The following is a 27,252-nucleotide window of genomic DNA, read 5'->3' on the forward strand; positions in this document are numbered from 1 at the left end:
CGCACACTACATCCAGCACTCTGCCCTCCATGCTGGATGAGACATTGGTTTATATTTTGGCCACATGACAGCCACATAAAATCCAGGGAATGCAGGTCAGCATGCAAGCCAAGTACACTTTGCTTGTAACCCCGTCCGGCTCCAGGAGAAGTATATGGTGGGTTCAGCATGCATGTTGGTACTTGCATCCCTGGATCCGATGAAAGCTGTAATGGCACCGGACGGGGTTACAAGCAAAGTGTACTTGGCTTGCATGCTGACCTGCATTCCCTGGATTTTATGTGGCTGTCATGGCCCATGAACAGGTAGGAACAAGAGTTAGGGACCACTCATGAGACAGCCTTGACGCGGTGAGTGGCTTACTATGCTTTGGCCAAAATATAAACCAATGTCTCATCCAGCATGGAGGGCAGAGTGCTGGATGTAGTGTGCGATCACATTTGCATTTTCCGTTTGTATATGTATTTCGCCATAGCGATCTGCACCTACAGGCAGGTTGTGCTGACCCAACCCCTTATTCTTTTCTTTGTAGTATATATTGGAGGCGTGGCGATCTCCTTGGAGTCATTGCACACCTGACCAGTTAATCTGTCCTTGAGGCTGGTTTTAAAGTCAGTATAAAACTGAGTCTGCTTGTATAGAACCTACCATTAGCCATTTGGCTCCAGGAGAAGTATATGGTGGGTTCAGCATGCATGTTGGTACTTGCATCCCTGGATCCGATGAAAGCTGTAATGGCACCGGACGGGGTTACAAGCAAAGTGTACTTGGCTTGCATGCTGACCTGCATTCCCTGGATTTTATGTGGCTGTCATGGCCCATGAACAGGTAGGAACAAGAGTTAGGGACCACTCATGAGACAGCCTTGACGCGGTGAGTGGCTTACTATGCTTTGGCCAAAATATAAACCAATGTCTCATCCAGCATGGAGGGCAGAGTGCTGGATGTAGTGTGCGATCACATTTGCATTTTCCGTTTGTATATGTATTTCGCCATAGCGATCTGCACCTACAGGCAGGTTGTGCTGACCCAACCCCTTATTCTTTTCTTTGTAGTATATATTGGAGGCGTGGCGATCTCCTTGGAGTCATTGCACACCTGACCAGTTAATCTGTCCTTGAGGCTGGTTTTAAAGTCAGTATAAAACTGAGTCTGCTTGTATAGAACCTACCATTAGCCATTTGGCTCCAGGAGAAGTATATGGTGGGTTCAGCATGCATGTTGGTACTTGCATCCCTGGATCCGATGAAAGCTGTAATGGCACCGGACGGGGTTACAAGCAAAGTGTACTTGGCTTGCATGCTGACCTGCATTCCCTGGATTTTATGTGGCTGTCATGGCCCATGAACAGGTAGGAACAAGAGTTAGGGACCACTCATGAGACAGCCTTGACGCGGTGAGTGGCTTACTATGCTTTGGCCAAAATATAAACCAATGTCTCATCCAGCATGGAGGGCAGAGTGCTGGATGTAGTGTGCGATCACATTTGCATTTTCCGTTTGTATATGTATTTCGCCATAGCGATCTGCACCTACAGGCAGGTTGTGCTGACCCAACCCCTTATTCTTTTCTTTGTAGTATATATTGGAGGCGTGGCGATCTCCTTGGAGTCATTGCACACCTGACCAGTTAATCTGTCCTTGAGGCTGGTTTTAAAGTCAGTATAAAACTGAGTCTGCTTGTATAGAACCTACCATTAGCCATTTGGCTCCAGGAGAAGTATATGGTGGGTTCAGCATGCATGTTGGTACTTGCATCCCTGGATCCGATGAAAGCTGTAATGGCACCGGACGGGGTTACAAGCAAAGTGTACTTGGCTTGCATGCTGACCTGCATTCCCTGGATTTTATGTGGCTGTCATGGCCCATGAACAGGTAGGAACAAGAGTTAGGGACCACTCATGAGACAGCCTTGACGCGGTGAGTGGCTTACTATGCTTTGGCCAAAATATAAACCAATGTCTCATCCAGCATGGAGGGCAGAGTGCTGGATGTAGTGTGCGATCACATTTGCATTTTCCGTTTGTATATGTATTTCGCCATAGCGATCTGCACCTACAGGCAGGTTGTGCTGACCCAACCCCTTATTCTTTTCTTTGTAGTATATATTGGAGGCGTGGCGATCTCCTTGGAGTCATTGCACACCTGACCAGTTAATCTGTCCTTGAGGCTGGTTTTAAAGTCAGTATAAAACTGAGTCTGCTTGTATAGAACCTACCATTAGCCATTTGGCTCCAGGAGAAGTATATGGTGGGTTCAGCATGCATGTTGGTACTTGCATCCCTGGATCCGATGAAAGCTGTAATGGCACCGGACGGGGTTACAAGCAAAGTGTACTTGGCTTGCATGCTGACCTGCATTCCCTGGATTTTATGTGGCTGTCATGGCCCATGAACAGGTAGGAACAAGAGTTAGGGACCACTCATGAGACAGCCTTGACGCGGTGAGTGGCTTACTATGCTTTGGCCAAAATATAAACCAATGTCTCATCCAGCATGGAGGGCAGAGTGCTGGATGTAGTGTGCGATCACATTTGCATTTTCCGTTTGTATATGTATTTCGCCATAGCGATCTGCACCTACAGGCAGGTTGTGCTGACCCAACCCCTTATTTTTTTCTTTGTAGTATATATTGGAGGCGTGGCGATCTCCTTGGAGTCATTGCACACCTGACCAGTTAATCTGTCCTTGAGGCTGGTTTTAAAGTCAGTATAAAACTGAGTCTGCTTGTATAGAACCTACCATTAGCCATTTGGCTCCAGGAGAAGTATATGGTGGGTTCAGCATGCATGTTGGTACTTGCATCCCTGGATCCGATGAAAGCTGTAATGGCACCGGACGGGGTTACAAGCAAAGTGTACTTGGCTTGCATGCTGACCTGCATTCCCTGGATTTTATGTGGCTGTCATGGCCCATGAACAGGTAGGAACAAGAGTTAGGGACCACTCATGAGACAGCCTTGACGCGGTGAGTGGCTTACTATGCTTTGGCCAAAATATAAACCAATGTCTCATCCAGCATGGAGGGCAGAGTGCTGGATGTAGTGTGCGATCACATTTGCATTTTCCGTTTGTATATGTATTTCGCCATAGCGATCTGCACCTACAGGCAGGTTGTGCTGACCCAACCCCTTATTCTTTTCTTTGTAGTATATATTGGAGGCGTGGCGATCTCCTTGGAGTCATTGCACACCTGACCAGTTAATCTGTCCTTGAGGCTGGTTTTAAAGTCAGTATAAAACTGAGTCTGCTTGTATAGAACCTACCATTAGCCATTTGGCTCCAGGAGAAGTATATGGTGGGTTCAGCATGCATGTTGGTACTTGCATCCCTGGATCCGATGAAAGCTGTAATGGCACCGGACGGGGTTACAAGCAAAGTGTACTTGGCTTGCATGCTGACCTGCATTCCCTGGATTTTATGTGGCTGTCATGGCCCATGAACAGGTAGGAACAAGAGTTAGGGACCACTCATGAGACAGCCTTGACGCGGTGAGTGGCTTACTATGCTTTGGCCAAAATATAAACCAATGTCTCATCCAGCATGGAGGGCAGAGTGCTGGATGTAGTGTGCGATCACATTTGCATTTTCCGTTTGTATATGTATTTCGCCATAGCGATCTGCACCTACAGGCAGGTTGTGCTGACCCAAGCCCTTATTCTTTTCTTTGTAGTATATATTGGAGGCGTGGCGATCTCCTTGGAGTCATTGCACACCTGACCAGTTAATCTGTCCTTGAGGCTGGTTTTAAAGTCAGTATTAAACTGAGTCTGCTTGTATAGAACCTACCATTAGCCATTTGGCTCCAGGAGAAGTATATGGTGGGTTCAGCATGCATGTTGGTACTTGCATCCCTGGATCCGATGAAAGCTGTAATGGCACCGGACGGGGTTACAAGCAAAGTGTACTTGGCTTGCATGCTGACCTGCATTCCCTGGATTTTATGTGGCTGTCATGGCCCATGAACAGGTAGGAACAAGAGTTAGGGACCACTCATGAGACAGCCTTGACGCGGTGAGTGGCTTACTATGCTTTGGCCAAAATATAAACCAATGTCTCATCCAGCATGGAGGGCAGAGTGCTGGATGTAGTGTGCGATCACATTTGCATTTTCCGTTTGTATATGTATTTCGCCATAGCGATCTGCACCTACAGGCAGGTTGTGCTGACCCAACCCCTTATTCTTTTCTATGAAGTACAATATGTGACGAAAAAAACAATCTCAGAATGGCCTGGATAAGTCAAAGCGTTTTAAAGTTATCAGCACTTAAAGTGACACTGGTCAGATTTGCAAAAAATGGGCAAGTCCGTAAGGTAAAATAGGGCCGATTCCTTAAGGGGTTAAAAACTCTGTTTCCCCATGTGAATCGCTTCCTGTGCAGCCTGGGATAAGAAGGAGTTAATGTTGGGTAGCCTGTGTTAATTAGAATGTTGGGTGTCGGTGTGGTTTTATGTGTAATAGAACGCAAACATGTGCTATGACTAAGACCTCTTACACATCAGAGTTATGAGAGCAGAACAATGAAAATAACGGAAGTGCCGGATTCAGCAAATAACTGAAGGAAACGGAGTCGAACAGAAACCATTGACTGTAATGGGACCGGTTCTGGGGAACACTTTTTTAGAGGAGAATGCATGCAGGACTGCTCCATATCACGCACTCTATACTCCATTCTCCGCCCTCTATACTCCATATCCAAGACACTGTACCCCACACTCCATATATCGCACTCTGTACTCCATGGTTCATTCTCCACCCTCTATACTCCACGCTTGATATCCTGTGCGCTGTACCCCGCGCTCCATATCCCACCCTTTATACTTCATTCTCCGTATCCTGCACTTTGTACACCACGCTCCATATCCCTCCCTCTATACCCTAAACTCCATATCCCGCTCTCTAAACTTCTCTGCCCTCTGTTCTGTGCTTCACTACATACACAACATTATATTCTTCATGCTCCATACTCTGCACTGTATACCCCACCCTCAATAAACTGCACGCTATGTCTTATACCAAACGCCTTATACTCCACACTGTATACCCCATACCCTGTATCCCACACTCTATTTTGAACCATATTCTACACTCTTAACTGTGCACTGTGTATTCTGGAGTATGCTGGATCTGGGTTGTCTACTGATTTCTGTGTTGTTGGTCTCTTTGTACAGGAGCAAGAGACACCACTAGACCAACAATCTACAGGAGACCATGTAGAGAAGAAGAAGTCGGTGAGTGATTACCATCACCAGATCACATTTTCCTATCTCAGCCTTGTTTGAACTATGTCAGGTCTGTGTAGACCCAGCAGCTCTTCCTTAAGGTGGATTTTACATGCGCCTACCAGAAAGCCGATTGTTGGGAAGGAAGTGTTCCATGCAGCGGTCTCCTTCACAGTATGAGGACAATGGATCGCTATAGCTGCTGGCCAGAAACGATGATTGATGTGCCTGCACGAATGACCGGACCACCCGATGAATGAGCGTTCCACTCGTTAATCAGGTGATCGTTGGCACATTTAGATGGGCAGATTTTCAGGAATGAGCGTTCGCAGGAACTGCCTGACAATCGGAAAGTGTAAATCCACCTTTTGGATCGACATTCTGGCGATCACCTGATCAGTCGGATGACCCCCAGGATCAGTAGAGGCAGCAGTTTTACTCATAGAACACTGTATGTATGAAGTTGGAGAAGACGGAAGTGGTGAAAACCTAATTTTAGGGGTCTAAATCTCTAGAAACTTGACACCCGAGTCAACTGGGTTCCTGAAGTTCTGCAGTTGTTTTCTTGTGCAGACTGCAAACCTAATATGTCTATTAGGTCATATGGATGTCATATACAGGTGAAACTCGAAAAATTAGAATATCGTGCAAAGTTCATTTATTTCAGTAGTGCAACTTAAAAGGTGAAACTAACATATGAGACTCATTACATGCAAAGTGGGATATTTCAAGCCTTTATTTGTTATAATTTGGATGATTATGGCTTATAGCTTATGAAACCCCAAAGTCACAATTTTGAGGTACCCTTTGCTCAGAGGGTATGGATTAATTAGCTGACTAAAGTGTGACACTTTGAGCCTAGAATATTGAACCTTTTCCCAAATTTTTAATTTTAAGCTGCATTAATGCAATTCCTTTTAATTAGCATTACTGAAATAAATGGAGTTTTGCACGATATTCTAATTTTTCGAGTTTCACCTGTATATGTGACCCCTGTGACCCCTTCCATGACGCAAAGTAAAAAGACTACTAACAAGTAAGGACTCTCCATATGGTGGACTTGAACTGTGTATACTTTTCATGGATGGCCAGTTTCTCTGTAAATTGGAAATGGTTCCAGAATCAGTGTGGACCTGATGCTGGTATGTGAGTGTCTCTGCTCTGGTCTGTAACTTGTATTAGTAGTTTGGAGACAGCACACCAAAGACAGCATATAGCTTCAATTCAATATTTATTTTACCAGTAGTGCAATCTCATAGTGACATTTATTGCTTATTGCAATGTTTCGGGCCCAATTTGGTGCCCTTTATCAAGCTGAGAAGGCCGGTCATAAGACTTCCACGGCGTGGTCTATGTCTCTGCTGATGAGAAGAGCAGAAAGGAGCCAATAAATGGTGTGTTTTGGTGTGTGGATGGTCTATGTTGGAGTTGACCTGCGATTGTCCTGCGAGATTAGTTAGTCCTGGGGATTGTCCATCGGAGGAGCATCAGGGAACTAAAGACCAGAGTGGGCTTGTTCCCTGAGGCAGCATCAGTGTGAGCATGCTGAACTCCACGCAGTAGGTTACCTGGCACACTATTGAGAGATCTATGGACTAGAGCTGCCATCTTGACATCGCTGAGTGAGGCTTTGGGAGCCATGAAGAGCAGATAGGCAACCACTCGAACACCACGTTACAAAGGAATAACACCACCTGCCGTAATTTAAGGGGTAACTGTAGATGAGCTTTAGAGGGGTTGTCCAGATTCTATATATCGATGACCTATCCTCAAGATTGGACATAAATATCAGATGGGCGGAGGTCTGACATCTATCACCCCCACAGATCTGCTCTTCTAATGAGCTACCAATGCCTCAAATTTATACAGAGGCTGAAAGCATGGCTGTTTTAATGAGATTAGTATACAGACAAATACTCCTTTCCCTGAATACATTTGGCACAAGGAGAGGAGTTATTATAGAGTAGGGTCCCATCTAAAGGAGGCCAGCTTGCCATGGCAGATAAACACAAATCATTTTGATCCAATTATATTTGCTAAGTAACTCATATTCAATTCATGTAGTGAATATAGCATTAACCACTTCAGCCCCCAGTGCTTAAACACCCTGAAAGACCAGGCCACTTTTTACACTTCTGACCTACACTACTTTCACCGTTTATTGCTCGGTCATGCAACTTACCACCCAAATGAATTTTACCTCCTTTTCTTCTCACTAATAGAGCTTTCATTTGGTGATATTTCATTGCTGCTGACATTTTTACTTTTTTTGTTATTAATCGAAATTTAACGATTTTTTTGCAAAAAAATGACATTTTTCACTTTCAGTTGTAAAATTTTGCAAAAAAAACGACATCCATATAGAAATTTTGCTCTAAATTTATAGTTCTACATGTCTTTGATTAAAAAAAAATGTTTGGGTAAAAAAAAATGGTTTGGGTAAAAGTTATAGCGTTTACAAACTATGGTACAAAAATGTGAATTTCCGCTTTTTGAAGCAGCTCTGACTTTCTGAGCACCTGTCATGTTTCCTGAGGTTCTACAATGCCCAGACAGTACAAACACCCCACAAATGACCCCATTTCTGAAAGTACACACCCTAAGGTATTCGCTGATGGGCATAGTGAGTTCATAGAACTTTTTATTTTTTGTCACAAGTTAGCGGAAAATTATGATTTTTTTTTTTTTTTTCTTACAAAGTCTCATATTCCACTAACTTGTGACAAAAAATAAAAACTTCCATGAACTCACTATGCCCATCAGCGAATACCTTGGGGTCTCTTCTTTCCAAAATGGGGTCACTTGTGGGGTAGTTATACTGCCCTGGCATTCTAGGGGCCCGAATGTGTGGTAAGGAGTTTGAAATCAAATTCTGTAAAAAATGACCTGTGAAATCCGAAAGGTGCTCTTTGGAATATGGGCCCCTTTGCCCACCTAGGCTGCAAAAAAGTGTCACACATCTGGTATCTCCGTACTCAGGAGAAGGTGGGGAATGTGTTTTGGGGTGTCATTTTATATATACCCATGCTGGGTGAGAGAAATATCTTGGCAAAAGACAACTTTTCCCATTTTTTTATACAAAGTTGTCATTTGACCAAGATATTTATCTCACCCAGCATGGGTATATGTAAAAAGACACCCCAAAACACATTCCTCAACTTCTCCTGAGTACGGGGATACCAGATGTGTGACACTTTTTTGCAGCCTAGGTGGGCAAAGGGGCCCATATTCCAAAGAGCACCTTTCGGATTTCACTCCTCATTTTTTCCTGAATTTGATTTCAAACTCCTTACCACACATTTGGGCCCCTAGAATACCAGGGCAGTATAACTACCCCACAAGTGACCCCATTTTGGAAAGAAGACACCCCAAGGTATTCCGTGAGGGGCATGGCGAGTTCCTAGAATTTTTTATTTTTTGTCACAAGTTAGTGGAAAATGATGATTTTTTTTTTTATTTTTTTTTTCATACAAAGTCTCATATTCCACAAACTTGTGACAAAAAATAAAAACTTCCATGAACTCACTATGCCCATCAGCGAATACCTTGGGGTCTCTTCTTTCCAAAATGGGGTCACTTGTGGGGTAGTTATACTGCCCTGGCATTCTAGGGGCCCAAATGTGTGGTAAGTAGGTAAATGACCTGTGAAATCCGAAAGGTGCTCTTTGGAATGTGGGCCCCTTTGCCCACCTAGGCTGCAAAAAAGTGTCACACATCTGGTATCTCTGTATTCAGGAGAAGTTGAGGAATGTGTTTTGGGGTGTCTTTTTACATATACCCATGCTGGGTGAGATAAATATCTTGGTCAAATGCCAACTTTGTATAAAAAAATGGGAAAAGTTGTCTTTTGCCAAGATATTTCTCTCACCCAGCATGGGTATATGTAAAATGACACCCCAAAACACATTCCCCAACTTCTCCTGATTACGGAGATACCAGATGTGTGACACCTTTTTGCAGCCTAGGTGGGCAAAGGGGCCCATATTCAAAAGAGCACCTTTCGGATTTCACAGGTCATTTTTTACAGAATTTGATTTCAAACTCCTTACCACACATTTGGGCCCCTAGAATGCCAGGGCAGTATAACTACCCCACAAGTGACCCCATTTTGGAAAGAAGAGACCCCAAGGTATTCGCTGATGGGCATAGTGAGTTCATGGAACTTTTTATTTTTTGTCACAAGTTAGTGGAATATGAGACTTTGTATGAAAAAAAAAATAAAAAAAAAAATAAGCATTTTCCACTAACTTGTGACAAAAAATAAAAAATTCTAGGAACTCGCCATGCCCCTCACGGAATACCTTGGGGTGTCTTCTTTCCAAAATGGGGTCACTTGTGGGGTAGTTATACTGCCCTGGCATTTTACAGGGGCCCTAATGTGTGGTAAGTAGGTAAATGACCTGTGAAATCCTAAAGGTGCTCTTTGGAATATGGGCCCCTTTGCCCACCTAGGCTGCAAAAAAGTGTCACACATGTGGTATCGCCATGTGGTATCTTGGCAAAAGACAACTTTTCCCATTTTTTTATACAAAGTTGGCATTTGACCAAGATATTTCTCTCACCCAGCATGGGTATATGTAAAATGACACCCCAAAACACATTCCCCAACTTCTCCTGAGTACGGCGATACCAGATGTGTGACACTTTTTTGCAGCCTAGATGCGCAAAGGTGCCCAAATTCCTTTTAGGAGGGCATTTTTAGACATTTGGATACCAGACTTCTTCTCACGCTTTGGGGCCCCTAGAATGCCAGGGCAGTATAAATACCCCATATGTGACCCCATTTTGGAAAGAAGACACCCCAAGGTATTCAATGAGGGGCATGGCGAGTTCATAGAAATTTTTTTTTTTTTGGCACAAGTTAGCGGAAATTGATATTTTTAATTTTTTTCTCACAAAGTCTCCCGTTCCGCTAACTTGGGACAAAAATTTCAATCTTTCATGGACTCAATATGCCCCTCACGGAATACCTGGGGGTGTCTTCTTTCCGAAATGGGGTCACATGTGGGGTATTTATACTGCCCTGGCATTCTAGGGGCCCTAAAGCGTGAGAAGAAGTCTGGAATATAAATGTCTAAAAAATTTTACGCATTTGGATTCCGTGAGGGGTATGGTGAGTTCATGTGAGATTTTATTTTTTGACACAAGTTAGTGGAATATGAGACTTTGTAAGAAAAAAAAAAAAAAATTCTGCTAACTTGGGCCAAAAAAATATCTGAATGGAGCCTTACAGAGGGGTGATCAATGACAGGGGGGTGATCAATGACAGGGGGGTTGATCAATGACAGGGGGGTTGATCAATGACAGGGGGGTTGATCAATGACAGGGGGGTTGATCAGGGAGTCTATATGGGGTGATCACCACAGTCATTGATCACGCCCCTGTAAGGCTTCATTCAGACGTCCGGATGCGTTTTGCGGATCCGATCCATCTATCAGTGGATCCGTAAAAATCATGCGGACGTCTGAATGGAGCTTGACAGGGGGGTAATCAATGACAGGGGGGTAATCAATGACAGGGGGGTAATCAATGACAGGGGGGTGATCAGGGAGTCTATATGGGGTGATCACCACAGTCATTGATCACGCCCCTGTAAGGCTTCATTCAGACGTCCGGATGCGTTTTGCGGATCCGATCCATCTATCAGTGCATCCGTAAAAATCATGCGGACATCTGAATGGAGCTTTACAGGGGGGTAATCAATGACAGGGGGGTGATCAGGGAGTCTATATGGGGTGATCACCACAGTCATTGATCACTCCCCTGTAAGGCTTCATTCAGACGTCCGGATGCGTTTTGCGGATCCGATCCATCTATCAGTGCATCCGTAAAAATCATGCGGACATCTGAATGGAGCTTTACAGGGGGGTAATCAATGACAGGGGGGTGATCAGGGAGTCTATATGGGGTGATCACCACAGTCATTGATCACTCCCCTGTAAGGCTTCATTCAGACGTCCGGATGCGTTTTGCGGATCGGATCCATCTATCAGTGCATCCGTAAAAATCATGCGGACATCTGAATGGAGCTTTACAGGGGGGTGATCAATGACAGGGGGGTGATCAGGGAGTCTATATGGGGTGATCACCACAGTCATTGATCATGCCCCTGTAAGGCTTCATTCAGACGTCCGGATGCGTTTTGCGGATCGGATCCATCTATCAGTGCATCCGTAAAAATCATGCGGACATCTGAATGGAGCTTTACAGGGGGGTGATCAGGGAGTCTATATGGGGTGATCACCACAGTCATTGATCATGCCCCTGTAAGGCTTCATTCAGACGTCCGGATGCATTTTGCGGATCGGATCCATCTATCAGTGCATCCGTAAAAATCATGCGGACATCTGAATGGAGCTTTACAGGGGGGTGATCAGGGAGTCTATATGGGGTGATCACCACAGTCATTGATCACGCCCCTGTAAGGCTTCATTCAGACGTCCGGATGCGTTTTGCGGATCCGATCTATCTATCAGTGGATCCGTAAAAATCATGCGGACGTCTGAATGGAGCTTTACAGGGGGTTGATCAATGACAGGGGTGTAATCAATGACAGGGGGGGTGATCAGGGAGTCTATATGGGGTGATAACTAGTGTTGAGCGCGAATATTCGAATTGCGAATTTTTTTCTCGAATATCGCAATTTCGAGATTTCGCGAATATTTAGAATATCGTTCTATATATTCGCGAAATAGAATATTCGTTTTTTTTCTTTTTTTTTTTTTATTATATTTTTTTCTTTCCCACTTCCCTAAAGTTGTTCTTACCTGTCCTTTGGATTCCTGGCTTCCTGGCTGCTCCAGTCAGTGGCGCTTTCAACTTACTGCTATATTCCATATTAGCTAAATTACAATCTAATCTATATGTGTATTTTACGAAATTTCGCAATAGTCGCAATTGCGATGCGAGTAATATAACACGAAATATTCGCATGAAGATTTCAACTTAGCACTGCTATACTCCATATTCTATCCCAATATGGAATATAGCTGTGCTAAGTTAGCACTGCTATATTCTATATTAGGCTAGAATATGGAGTATAGCTGTGCTAAGTTGAAATCTTCATGCGAATATTTCGTGTTATATTAGTCGCATCGCAATTTAATAGAACGCATCGAGTAATATAACACGAAATATTCGCATGAAGATTTCAACTTAGCACTGCTATACTCCATATTCTAGCCTAATATGGAATATAGCTGTGCTAAGTTAGCACTGCTATATTCCATATTAGGCTAGAATATGGAGTATAGCTGTGCTAAGTTGAAATCTTCATGCGAATATTTCGTGTTATATTAGTCGCATCGCAATTTCGACTTTTTCAAATGTTCTTAATATTGCTCTAACTTCGTCTTTTAGAAATTTCGTAATATTGCTCTAACTTCGTCTCTTAGAATATTACGAATATTCTAAAAGACGAAGTTAGAGCAATATTACGAAATTTCTTAAAATACACATATAGATTGTAATTTAGCTAATATAGTGCTATAATCCCTTTTTTTTCCTGTAATTTTTTTTGCCTCTTCTGAACTTAAGTTTTGTAAAATATGTACACTATTAAAAATTATTACTATAGCAGTATATTAGCTTAAATACAATCTATGTGTATTTTACGAAATTTCGTAATATTGCTCTAACTTCATCTTTTAGAATATTACGAATATTCTAAAAGACGAAGTTAGAGCAATATTAAGAACATTTGCAAAAGTCGAAATTGCGATGCGAGTAATATAACACGAAATAGTCGCATGAAGATTTCAATTTAGCACAGCTATATTCCATATTCTAGCCTAATATGGAATATAGCAGTGCTAACTTAACACAGCTATATTCCATATTAGGCTAGAATATGGAATATAGCAGTGCTAAGTTTAAATCTTCATGCGACTATTTCGTGTTATATTACTCGCATCGCAATTTCGACTTTTGCAAATGTTCTTAATATTGCTCTAACTTCGTCTTTTAGAATATTCGTAATATTCTAAGAGACGAAGTTAGAGCAATATTACAAAATTTCGTAATATACACATATTAGCCTAGCCATAGTCATTAGCATAGGAACGTTGCCTTATACTATCAAGATAAATTTTCGCAATATGCGAAAAATAATTTCGCGATAATTGGAATAATTGCGAATATTCGATTTCGACGAATATAACACGAATATTCATGCGAATATTCGCGAAATATCGCGAAACCGAATATGGCACCTCCCGCTCATCACTAGTGATAACCACAGTCATTGATCACGCCCCTGTAAGGCTTCATTCAGACGTCCGGATGCGTTTTGCGGATCCGATCCATCTATCAGTGGATCCGTAAAAATCATGCGGACATCTGAATGGAGCTTTACAGGGGGGTAATCAATGACAGGGGGGTGATCAATGACAGGGGGGTGATCAGGGAGTCTATATGGGGTGATCAGGGGTGATCAGGGGCTAATAAGGGGTTAATAAGTGACGGGGGGGGGGGGTGTAGTGTAGTGTAGTGGTGCTTGGTGGGACTTTACTGAGCTACCTGTGTCCTCTGGTGGTCGATCCAAACAAAGGGGACCACCAGAGGACCAGGTAGCAGGTATATTAGACGCTGTTATCAAAACAGCGTCTAATATACCTGTTAGGGGTTAAAAAAAAACACATCTCCAGCCTGCCAGCGAACGATCGCCGCTGGCAGGCTGGAGATCAACTCTCTTACCTTCCGTTCCTGTGAGCGCGCGCACCTGTGTGCGCGCGTTCACAGGAAATCTCGGCCATCGCGAGATGACGCATATATGCGTGACTCTGCGCAGGGCTGCCACCTCCGGAACGCGATCCTGCGTTAGGCGGTCCGGAGGTGGTTAAGTAAAAGTGTCAGCATTTTTTTGCGTGTGTCTCCATGGTAACAGACTACAAACAAACCCTGTGTAGTCTGATCCTGCCTTACTACCTGGACTTACTTTCTTCCATCTGTCCTCTGTTTCTTGCTAACATACATTAGACAGGTCAGTAAGAAGCAAGTGAAACATGCAAATGACTCAGTATAGACTCCAGGGTAAAACATGGTTCCTGACACACCCAGGACATCACATTCATGTCCTTTGTGTCTTTTTCCATTTTTGTGATCAGTGACAGCAGCCCACGGTCTCTGGGCAATAGTCAGACCTCCATATGCAGTGATACTTCCATCATTTCAGTCAGTAAAATTGGGGCTTATAAGTGTAACGGTCACGTACACACACACACACACAGGGGGGAGGATAGTGACCACTGCGCTCCACCCTCACCCCTGGCCCTGCCTACTTGCCTCATGAGTCCTGATGACAGGGGACAACTGGACGGCAGTCCCTAACTTAGGATACGTGCGGAAAGGACAGACAAGACAAAAAACAGATAGTGAATGGACCGGGTCAAAACCAAGAGGACAACGCAGTACAGAGGGATAAGCAAAGAATGGTCAGGAGAAGCCGGGGTCATAAATACCAGGAGAGTCGAGAAGTACCAAAGGAGTCCGCTGTGGCGAAAATAACCTCGCCACTGGGTTTTGGAGGGGCCTGTTTGCCAGCCTCTTGCCTCAGGATTATGGCCCATACTAACTTTAAAGGAGGAGACAGACCGGCCGCACAGCTTAAATCTGTGGAACTGTTTGGGGCAGGAAAGCCATGCTTGCGGTCGGCCAAATGTGACTTTCATGGAATTCGGGAACCCCTGCTCGGATCTGGGTGATTTTTGGATATGTTGTTCACCCAGATCAGAGCTATCCATGGATGTATACATTATGGGGATATGTGGGGTTTTGAGGTGTGTGACAGAACCATCTGTCTGTGGAATTGTATTGTATGTTATGTGAGGGTACCCAGATAGCTAATTTTATTGTATTAATGTAGTCTGAGTGCCATTCACCTAATAATATGCACTCAGACTTGAGCTATCTGGGGATATGTTAAATGTCTGTGTTTACTGTAAGGGTTGTGACATTGTATGCTTAAATGGTGATTTCTGTCCTGTTGTCCCCACATGTGTATTGGCGATTTCCCTTTGTCCTGAGAGATAATTGAATTACTCCTCGGGTGTCTCCAGGGCAGAGAGGAGGAAACCATGATGCATTGTGGGGATTTATTGTGTCTGTGTATCCTGAATTGCTGCATATCTGTCCTGTGTCACAGTCTCCCATCTGGTCCCCTAGGGGAGTGTCCACCAGATGGGGACCTGCATAAATACGGGCGGGTAGCCCTCAATAAAGTGTTGCTGTTTTACACTCAACATAGAGCCTCGTCTCATGTGTGTGGGGATTGCTATTACGTGTATACTCCCCTGGCTATTACTCCTAGCTCTTGTAAGAGCTGTTCCTGGTTCCTGTGGTGGTATCGGTGTCGAGTGGAGTGCTTGGAGTCCTCGGGAGGCACTGGGAGCATTTATCAACGGAGGTACCCGGTCGGGGTGCCAGTGGATCCGTTACATTGGTGGCAGCAGTGGGATCGTTCCCACAGCCAGAAGGACAGCTACAGGAGACACCATTCCATGGATTTTACAATTTGAGGGCAACGCATGTCCTAGTACAGCGACCCTGACAGCACCAGAATGGAAACAGCAGTGGAGTACGATGAGGGTGTCATGGATGACCGAGATGCAGTCGGCAAAGGCATCTGGTACCAGGCACTGGGTATTGTGGAGTATCTGCGGGACGAGAGACTCCCCACGGAAGACCAGCGGTTGCAGAAGTGAGTAGCCCTGCGGATGCCCTTCTTGGGAGAGCAGCCCCGGGAGGAATGGGTAAAGAAATTGGAACACCTAGCATGGCAGGAGCTGTGGCTGGAAGATGCCTACCAGGCGCTCTGGTGGCATGGGGCACAGTACCTACCCAGGACAGCTGAGCATGACAAGCCAGAGGGAGAGGAGTTTGATGGTCCTGGCTTGTTATGGGAGACTTTTTCAGAGCTGGAGTTTGGGAGCCCTACACAAGCCCGGTACAGGGACCTCTTTGAGTGGCAATGGTGTCTCCTGTAGCTGTCCTTTTGGCTGTGGGAACGATCCCGCCGCTTGCCACCAATGTAACGGATCCACTGGCACCCCGACCGGGTACCTCAGTTGATAAATGCTCCCAGTGCCTCCCGAGGACTCCAAGCACTCCACTCGACACCGATACCACCACAGGAACCAGGAACAGCTCTTACAAGAGCTAGGAGTAATAGCCAGGGGAGTATACACGTAATAGCAATCCCCACACACATGAGACGAGGCTCTATGTTGAGTGTAAAACAGCAACACTTTATTGAGGGCTACCCGCCCGTATTTATGCAGGTCCCCATCTGGTGGACACTCCCCTAGGGGACCAGATGGAGGACTGTGAAACAGGACAGATATGCAGCAATTCAGGATACACAGACACAATACATCCCCACAATGCATCATGGTTTCCTCCTCTCTGCCCTGGAGACACCCGATGAGTAATTCAATTATCTCTCAGGACAAAGGGAAATCGCCAATACACATGTGGGGACAACAGGACAGAAATCACCATTTAAACATACAATGTCACAACCCTTACAGTAAACACAGACATTTAACATATCCCCAGATAGCTCAAGTCTGAGTGCATATTATTAGGTGAATGGCACTCAGACTACATGAATACAATAAAATTAGCTATCTGGGTACCCTCACATAACATACAATACAATTCCACAGACAGATGGTTCTGTCACACACCTCAAAACCCCACATATCCCCATAATGTATACATCCATAGATAGCTCTGATCTGGGTGAACAACATATCCAAAAATCACCCAGATCCGAGCAGGGGTTCCCGAATTCCATGGAAGTCACATTTGGCCGGTCTGTCTTCTCCTTTAAAGTTAGTATGGGCCATAATCCTGAGGCAAAAGGCTGGCAAACAGGCCCCTCCAAAACCCAGTGGCGAGGTTATTTTCGCCACATCCGCAAAGAATAGTCAGGTGGAAGCCGAGGTCAAAATACCAGGAGGAGTGCGCAGTACAGGAGGAGCAGGCAAAGGATCGTCAGGGAACAGGATCAGGTAAGTATACAGGTATCCAACAAACGCCAGGAACCTAAATTAACAGGCAACCTGTGGCCAGCAGGCTGCCTGTATTTATAGTGGGGAGTGAGGGTCATGTGACATGGCCAGCATCACATGACCGACAGACCGACCAGTCGAGCACCGAGTGATCAGCTCGGCGCTCAAGACAGACCTAGGAGCAGGGAGCCTCCCAGCTAGCAAAGCCGCCCTGGGAACAAGGTCAAACACAGATCCTCGCTCCCGAAGCTAAACAGCAGGTCTGCGGCTGATGGGAGACCGAGTGCGCCTTCGGCACCCCGTTACAGTACCCCCCCCCCCTTTACAAGGGGCCACGGACCCAAGACTTCAGGCGATGGCCTTTCAGGGTGCTCTAAATTAAATTTTTGAACAAGTCTAGGAGCATGAACCTCCCTGGCAGGTACCCAAGATCTCTCTTCAGGTCCATACCCCTTCCAGTAAATCAGGTACTGCAAGGAATTACGCACCTGCCTGTCATCCACTATTTTAGACACCACATACTTGACAGCATCATTAACAAGAACCGGCAGAGGCGAGGCTTTTGATGGTACTACCGGTTCAAAATATTTTTTAAGTAGAGATTTATGGAACACATTATGAATGTGGAATGACTCGGGCAGCTCCAACCTAAATGATACCGGGTTAATAACCTCCGTGATCTTATATGGTCCAATAAAACGAGGAGCAAACTTTTTAGAATCTACCTTGAGAGAGAGATTCTTGGTGGACAACCATACCTTATCCCCAACCTGAAAATTCACCCCCCTTGAACATCTCCTATCGGCCTTGAGTTTCTGAGAACTTTGAGCCTTTTCTAAGTTCGATTGAACCCGGGCCCAAACTGTGCACAATTCACAGGAGAGCCTATCTGCCTCAGGGTTAGAGGAGGAGACGGATGACCCAGAATGAAAACAGGGATGGAAACCATGGTTACAAAAGAAAGGTGAAACCCCAGCAGAAGAATTGACACGGTTATTCAAAGCAAAATCAGCCAATGGAAGAAATTTAACCCATAATTGCTGGTCATCAGCAACATACAACCTCAACAATTGTTCCACTGACTGATTAAGGCGTTCAGTCTGCCCATTACTCTCAGGGTGGTAGGCAGAGGAAAAAAGACAATGAAATTTGACATTTTTGACAGAAGGCCCTCCAGACTTTGGACACAAACTGCACACCCCTGTCAGAAACAATATTTTCCGGGATACCATGCAATCGAAAAATTTCTGTCACAAAAATAGACGCCAGGGTTTTGGCATTCGGGAGTTTAGACAGGGGAATGAAATGGACCATCTTGCTAAACCTATCGACCGGTATCCAAACCACAGTCTTACCCTCTGACGGCGGTAGGTCAGTTATAAAGTCCAACGAGATATGGGACCAGGGTCTACTGGGAATGGGTAGGGGTCATAGGTTACCAGCAGGGCGAGTCCTAGGTGTCTTGGACCTGGCACAAACCTCACAGGCTGACACGTAGGACTTGACATCCCTAGTTAGAGTGGGCCACCAATAAGATCTAGAAACCAGATCCTTAGTGCCCTCAACACCCGGATGTCCACAAAAGGCAGAATCGTGACACTCACCCAACAACTGGAGACGAAATTGTACGGGAACAAACAACTTATCTGTTGGGGTGGATACCGGTTCCAGATGTTGTTCAGACCCAATGCGAGCCGAGATATCCTGGGTTAGAGCTGCTATGAAGATTTTTGCTGGTAGGAAGGATTCAGCTGGTACCTCAGTAGGTTGAAAAGCATGGAAGCTCCGAGATAATGCGTCCGCCTTCACATTTTTACTTCCCGGCCTGAACGTAATGGAAAAATCAAAACGAGTAAAAAGCAGAGCCCATCTGGCTTGACGGGGATTCAACCTCTTAGCAGACTCGAGAAATATAAGGTTTTTATGGTCAGTGACAACAGTTACACAATGCCTTGCCCCCTCCAGAAAATGCCTCCACTCCTCAAATGCCCATTTAATGGCCAGCAGCTCCCTATTCCCTATGTTGTAGTTTCTCTCCGTGGGAGAGAATTTCCTGGAGAAGAAGGCACACGGTCTCAGGTTAGTGAGGCTAGGAGGACCTTGTGAAAGGACTGCTCCTGCGCCGTCCTCGGACGCATCCACCTCCACAATAAAGGTCTCTCCTGATCAGGCTGGATCAGAATGGGAGCGCTACTGAATGCCTTTTTTAATTTTTCAAATGAAGAAATGGCCTCAGTAGACCAATTCTCCAAATCCGCCCCTTTCTTCGTAAGGTCGGTCAACGGTTTAGCAATTACAGAAAAATTCATAATAAATTTACGATAGTAATTAGCGAAACCCAAAAACCGTTGTAAGGCATTTAAGGATGAAGGCATTACCCATTCCTTAATTGCTAGTACCTTACCAGGATCCATCTTGAAGGTGTGAGGAGTCAGAACATGCCCTAGAAACAGAATCTCCTGTACACCAAAGACACATTTCTCTTGCTGAGCGGATAGCTGATTCTCCCTCAACACCTCTAATACTTGTTTAACATGAGACACATGGGATTCGAAGTCAGGAGAGAATATAAAAATGTCATCAAGATAGACAATAACAAATTTACCTAAGAACTCCCTAAGAATGTCATTCATAAAGTTTTGGAACACAGCTCGGGCATTGCTGAGTCCAAAAGGCATCACCTGATATTCAAAGTGTTCTGCCGGAGTATTGAACGCCGTCTTCCATTTGTCTCCCTCCTTGATTCGGATTAGATTGTATGCCCCTTTCAGGTCAATCTTGGAAAACCAGGTTGCCCCCAGAAACTGGTTAAATAAATCCGGAATCAATGGGAGTATCTATTCTGGACAGTAATTTTATTTAATCTCTGGTAATCGATACATGGCCTAAGACCACCATCTTTTTTCTTAACGAAGAAAAACCCCGCCCCCATAAGAGAGACAGAAGGTCTAATATGCCCTTTTCCAAGGCTCTCCTTAATATAATCTTCCATGGCCTTGCGTTCGGGCTTAGAAAGATTATAAATTCGCCCCTTAGGAAACTTGGCCCCCTGTACTAGCTCTATAGTACAATCATAATGTCTATGGGGGGGTAGAACCTCCGGGGTTGGTGATGAGAATACATCAGAATATTCCCTAACAACAGTGGGTAAAGTATCAGACTTTACTGAGACCCCAGCCTGTACCACGGACAAGCACAAGTCACATCTCACCAACTCCCCCTTGGACCAATCTATAGTGGGGTTATGTAGTCGGAGCCAAGGCAACCCTAGTACCACCTCAACCGGTAGGTTCACCAGGACTAAAAGGGAACATCTCTCTGAGTGGCACACACCTACGGTTAGAGAAATCTCTGAGGTACATGAGCTCACCGTACCACCCCGTTACAATAAGCCCAACCCTGAAAACGCCCCAAACCCGCCCGGAAATACCCAGTTGTGGGCGGGTATTGCATCATCCCCGACCATTTTCAGGCTGGGACAGCGCAGAATTACTGGGACTGTCTCTTAAAATCAGGCACAGTCCGAGCAACTATAGTCAGCAACCCAGGACAGCTGGCAACTATGCACAATAGAGCCTCAGTAAGGGGCACTACATTCTCATATTGTGGCACTGTCTGTGATAACAGTGATGTGTCAGCGCACAAATGCAGGGGATGATGTCATTGGGACACAGTGGCCAATAATGGTATTGTGTGAATTATTTCTTCCTCTTTCAGTTTTGGCAAACATCGGTGAAGATCCCACGGTGGCTGATTGCTTGTTCCTGTGTGTTCGTCCTCCTCATCATCACAGCCGTATTGCTGGGTGAGTGTCAGAATTATCACATGGCTGACAGTGAATGGGCCAGATCTATCTCCAGGGCCAGGTAATAGTATGTATGAATAAGACAATTTCCTTCCATCACCCCATCCTAATCATGTGTGGCCCTCTCTGAAGATTTCCTTAGACCATACTTAATGGTTCCATCTGTGTTATAGGTACTATATCACAGTAGTAATATGGCTGTATTTCTCCAGGGAAACTCCTAAATCATCCTAGTTCACCAGGGATATCCTAAACCACCATTGATGTCCTAAATCATCCTAAACCACCAGGGATATCCTAAACCACCAGGGTTATCCTAAACTATCCTAGACCAGGAGGGATATCCTAAACCACCCTAGACCACCATGGACATCATAGACCACCAGGGATATCCTAAATCATCCTAAACCACCAGGGATGTCCAAAACAATCCTAAACCACCAGGGATGTCCAAAACAATCCTAAACCACCAGGGACATCACAAACCATCCTAGACCACCAGGAATATCCTAAACCACCAGGAATTTCCTAAACCACCCTAAATCACCAGGGATATCCTAAACTATCCTAAACCACCAGCGATATCCTAATCCACCCTAGAACACCAGGGATATCATAAACCATCATAGAACACCAGAAATATCTTAAACCACTCTAGACCAATAGGGATATCCTAAATCATTCTAAACCACCCTGGATATCCCAAACAATCCTAAACCACCAGGGATATCCTAAACCACCCTAGACCACCAGGAATATCCCAAACCACCAGGAATGCCTTAAATCATCCTAAACCACCAGGGATATCCCAAACCACCATAGACCACCAGGGATATCCTAAACCATCCTAGATAAGCAGAGATATCTTAAACCCCTCTAGACCACCAGGGATATCCTAAACTATCCTAATCCACAGAGTATATCATAAACGCTCCTAAATGACCAGGGGTATTCAAAACTAACCTAGACCACAAGAGATATCCTAAACTCCCCTAGAATACCAGGGATATCATGATCCACTCTGGACCACCAAGGATATCCTCACCACACTAGAACAGCATGAATATCCTAACCATACTAGAACAGAAGGAATATCTTAACCACACTAGAACAGCAGGTATATCCTAAACCACCGTAAACCACCAAGGATATTATTATTAACCATTGACATCATCAACCAACAAAGAATGTAGGTAGTAATCACTAAGCTAATTAATTTAAGAGAACCCCTAACCTCTCTTCATATATACTCCAACAGCTAAACCCCCCTATCTTCATCTACCCCATAGATTCCCTTCCTGCCCTTGTGCCCCTCTTTACATATAGCTTCTTATACCTCAGAACACCATTATGATGACATTAGAATTCATAGGTTCACCATCTGTATCAGCATTATATAACATGCACCATTCGTGCAATGATATGGACATGCTGGTTATTATGGTTAAATCAGAAAGAGTTCTCTTGGAGTGAGGGACACTTGGTGATATTTTTCCATTTTTGTCCATATTCATACATTATTTAGCTCTACTCATCTTTGTGATTTAAGGTTTTCTATTATCCCGGGGTGCAGTGAAGGATGTCAGCCCCTGTGGACCCCCATGTGAAGAGTCGTGGATTTGGGTTGGAGCTCGCTGTTACTTCTTCTCAAATGATTATAAGTCCTGGAATGACAGCCTGGAGTTCTGCAATACACATGGCTCTGCACTGGCCGTGCTCATCAATCCGGAGATACAGGTGACTTCATCTTCATCCCCCTCCTCCCTCCCCCTGTCCTTATCCTCATACACATACATCAGGTCACCTCCTCATTCTGAGTCTAGTCTCATCATACCAAGCTCCTACACTTCTCATGTATTTATGTTGTGCTGTGCTGGGAATACAAAATGTTAATGGGCAACTCCACCTAACTTTCACCAATTATTAATAAAAGGGGGCAAGAAACAGAGAAATGCTCGATGAGATCAGAAATGCCATCTGAAATAGCTGGGGCTGCAGTGACCAAACAACATCATGAAGATGAAGAGGGGGCCGTATTGTGTGTTGTCTGATCATAAGCATCATGTGGGGGAGGGGCAGACCCCGGGCAATACTTTTGGGTGGGAGATATATTGAGTTGCTGCACAGTGTTGACACTTTTATAATAATTTTCTTCCAGAAAAACATAAAACGTTATCGGGAAACTGTTAATTACTGGATTGGGCTCAGCATGAACCAGGACGGGCGGTGGATGTGGACTAATGGTTCCCCGTATAATGGCAGGTAGGTCATGTATTAAAGAATGTCCCCCTAAATAAAGACCCACCGCTATATACATAATTTGCTTCTTTTTCTGTTCTTGGAAAAGCTGGGTGATGGCCAATACAACTTTCACATATATATTATATAACAGTGATATCATTGTGTTTAATAGTGTAGATAATCAGAACATCAGCGACCTGAGATGCGCTTACCTGAACTCCCACCTGGGCGCGCTAGACTGCTCTACGCGACGTCAATGGATTTGTGTTAAGGACTCCGCCAGGTAGCAGCCGGTATGTTCCACACTCCGCCATAGTCAGTTATCATATGGTTCTGTACGGTTATATGAGATATCTGCTGCCATCTATCAAACTGTTGCCCTACCCCCACCTGGGCTCTGCCAGAAGCACCATTAGCATGACTGGAGTCTAATTTTGGCCATTCACACTAACATCATCAGTCTTCTCCACATAAACACAGCCCTCAGTTTTGTGTAGACTATCTGGACTCTTTCTTTTAGTGTGAAATCTGCTTATCTTGGCCTGGGCAGCATTACTCCAACAACTATCAGTGACAATGAGGTAACAACCTATTTGACCACTAGCTGGCTGTAACGAACCAGCGGGTGTGAACCCACTGTGCCACTGACTGGCAATACTCTTGAGGGGCGTAACTAAGCAACACCTGGCATTCACTAGAGCCTCAGATGGTGAGGATAGGCTTGGGCCGAAGGTAGTTGCCAGGGGCTACTCCAGAGCGTAAACCGAGTCAGTGGCAGTGGCAGGAAGCATAACATATAAGACATAACACAAGGCAAGGTAAAAAGCATGGTCAAGGCATAGCAAGGTACAGGACATGGATGAGGCATGGCATGAAACAAAACAATAACAAGGCATAGCGAAATACAGGACATGGATGAGGTACGGCATGAAACAAGACATGGACAAGACATAGAGGCAGAAAATGGGCATCCCCCCTCTGGGGAACACAGGAACCCTCTTCCGAAGGCAGGACATAGGACAGACATGAACAGAACAGATATATCGGAAGCAGTAAAGCACAGCCAGGCTCTAAGATGCAGTTACGCACTGCTAGGCGTACATGGACAAGACATAGGTAACAAACAAGATACAGAGCAGGAACCGAGCATAATACAGGGAAGATACAGATCAGGCAAGGATAAACAAGATACAAGATACAGAATACAACAATGTAAAACCTGGCGGAACCATACAAACAGGAAGGTGGTAAGAACCCTTTGGGTCAGCAGCAAGAAGCTACACCTAGAACGAAACAGGACAGACTGACCCCAAGCCCCACAGCTCACAGTAACTTAAGGCTGCATAAGGAGACACCTGAGAAGCCCCACCCAGGCTCAGAACAGGGGAGTTAACCCCAACAGAACCAAACAGAAGCAGGCACAAACTTACAGGCAAAAGTACAGGTCGTTGCCCCTGGCAACCAGCATCCACGGAACACTGCAGCCAGTACGCCAGAGCACAACAAACCTGAACACAACATAAACAGACAGGAGAATAGCAAAACACTCACAGGCAGTTCACAACAGACATCGCAGCCAGCACTCAGCCCCTAGCAACCTTCAGCCAGTACGCTAGGGAGCCTGCAGCCAGCCTACAATGACACCACAGTCAAAGTGAACCACATTGTGACACTGGCATCACATGTGAAACCTGTAATACTAGATTAATTATTCTATTAGGAATGACACAAATTCATTGTCCCCTCCCCATATACCCCTCAGTGTCGATACCTGAGACTGTGCTTCACATCCCTATGGCTTGTCCCTCCTGTATAGTTAGTGATTCATATCTGATCTTGTCTTGTAGATTCCATATTGGAAGCCCAGAACCTGGGAGAAGTTGACGACATTACCATGAGATGTCAGAGGTCTTATTGCGGAGGCACTGGGCTACTTGAATGGGGGTTTTTAACCATCTCAATGACAAATCATAAGTCTGTGCTGGATTTCTGCACAATGCTGGTGGTAATGATAGTAGTGATCCTGATGGAAGTAGTGGTACTGATGCTGATAGGGGCATAGTGATGGTGATATTGCTGTTGATGTTCGTTTATCACAATGCTGCTCCTTGCACTGATCACTTCCCTGTAGCTGACAGGTGGACATTAGGGCTCTAGTGGGGTGTAGGTTTCTGGTTCTGTAGCTGGATTCTATATTACGGGTTGGTTCTTTCCCAGGGTCAGTGACTGGGTCGCTGTTAACGCCCTGAATGTCAGTGTGATAGGTACATAAGCAATGATGTACGGAGGTCCAGAGGGATATGGTGAGAAATAGGTACTCTAGATACCACCAGCGTAGCTAAAAACCAAGATGTGAACAAAGCCTAAATGTTAGGCAACAACTCTTGTAAATATGAATTTATTTTTAGGACTTTTTTGATCTGATTGAAACAAAATGTTATTTAAATTTGAAAAATGATTTATATTTACTATTTATCGCACACAGGAATTCTACAAAAACACGACAACTTATAAAAATCACATTAAAGTAACTGGGGTGACTACAAATGAGCCAAAATTATGTGTGGCAAAAAGGGGTTAATTAATTTTTCAAGTCTCTGTAGTTATTAGGCTTTTAAATCTTCTGAAGTATAAAATCCTGAGTGGAAAAAGTGCGTAAAGAATGTTATTTCGATGGATTTAAAAAAAATGTATTAACATCGTGAATTACTCGCTTTATTTTTTTGTACAGTTGGATGAAAATGAGACCAAACTATTGTTGTTGTGATGCCGGATTAATAAATGTTACTATAGAAATATCTATTTGTTTTACTTTTAAATTTTACATAAAACTTAAAAAAATATTTTATTGTATTTAGTAATTTATTTGCATTTCATATATTAACTTCAATTTAAAGACACTTTCCCCACCAGGAGCAACTGCAACGGGTTACTCTAGCTCCACTCCCACAATCTTACAAACGTTTTACTTAGGCTGCAAACTGAGCTTAAATCACACCCTGATACAATCCGAACCCCCCCCCCCCACCAAAAACACAGACACTCTGCTTTTCAGCAACTATAGAGGATTTAGACATCAATATAGGAAAGGTTGGGAGATGGAAGGTTAGGTACTATTTAAAGGATCTTCCTTCCACGGGTTAATACCAACTACTGATTAGATGAAATGCCCGGAGAACCCATTTAATAATTAATTTTATATAATTCATTGAGAAAAATTGAACGTGATGGACCTATGTCTTTTTTCAACCTATGTAACAGTCAAAGGGCAAAACACTGTATAAAAGGCTATGGATTCTTTTAGAACATACCAGGAACAACATTTTAAGCAAAGCTCATGAAAGCAAAGAAAAAAAGGGAGAAGATACATTAGAGGAGATTTACTAAACTAAATGCACACAAACTGTAAAAAAAAAAAAAAAAAAACTGGGGTACCTGCCTCGCTGGACATGGGCCCAGTGGTAAAAGGGTGTAACTGGAAGGCACCAATGTGCATAAAAATCTTCACACATTATATTGTTGTAAAGTACGCCAACCAAGAGGTGGTATAAAGAAGAAACAATTGTCTAAGCTTGTGCAAGATTGGCTAAATAGATCACCTCACTAATCTGGTGCACCTTCTGCCTGTCTGGTCTAGTTTTAAGCTGTCTAAATTTAAAGGGTCTTTCCCACCGACAACAGTTATCACCTACGCACTGGATACATAATGTAACGGATCTCCTGACACCCCGACTGGGTACCTCCATTGATGGATGCTCCTAGTGCTTCCTGAGGGCTCCAAGCACTCCGCACGACACCATAACCACCACAGGAACAAGGAACAGGAACAGCTCTTACAAGAGCTAGCGGTTATAGCCAGGGGAGTATACAGCGTATAGCAGTCACCACACACATGAGACGAGGGTCTATGTTGTAGGTAAAACAGGAACTATCTATTGACCACACAAGCATTGACTTTTATACACATTTTCCACC

At 44.4% G+C, this 27,252-nt stretch overlaps 1 protein-coding gene across 1 annotated transcript in view; it reads left to right on the forward strand.

Moving 5' to 3' along the window:
- The window catches only part of LOC120997092 (C-type lectin domain family 2 member A-like), a 52,174-nt gene extending 26,283 nt beyond the window's left edge, over positions 1–25,891 (forward strand). Inside the window, exons 4-9 of the mRNA XM_040427034.1 lie at positions 5,170–5,229; positions 20,949–21,036; positions 22,586–22,773; positions 23,195–23,298; positions 23,450–23,570; positions 25,125–25,891. Coding sequence (XP_040282968.1) covers positions 5,170–5,229; positions 20,949–21,036; positions 22,586–22,773; positions 23,195–23,298; positions 23,450–23,564 — 555 coding nt within the window. The 3' untranslated portion in view covers positions 23,565–23,570; positions 25,125–25,891. The remainder of the gene's footprint in view (positions 1–5,169; positions 5,230–20,948; positions 21,037–22,585; positions 22,774–23,194; positions 23,299–23,449; positions 23,571–25,124) is intronic.
- Positions 25,892–27,252: the final 1,361 nt, after the last annotated feature.

Source organism: Bufo bufo, chromosome 4 (genome assembly GCF_905171765.1).
Source record: "Bufo bufo chromosome 4, aBufBuf1.1, whole genome shotgun sequence".
In the NCBI taxonomy this organism is placed as follows: Eukaryota; Metazoa; Chordata; class Amphibia; order Anura; family Bufonidae; genus Bufo; species Bufo bufo.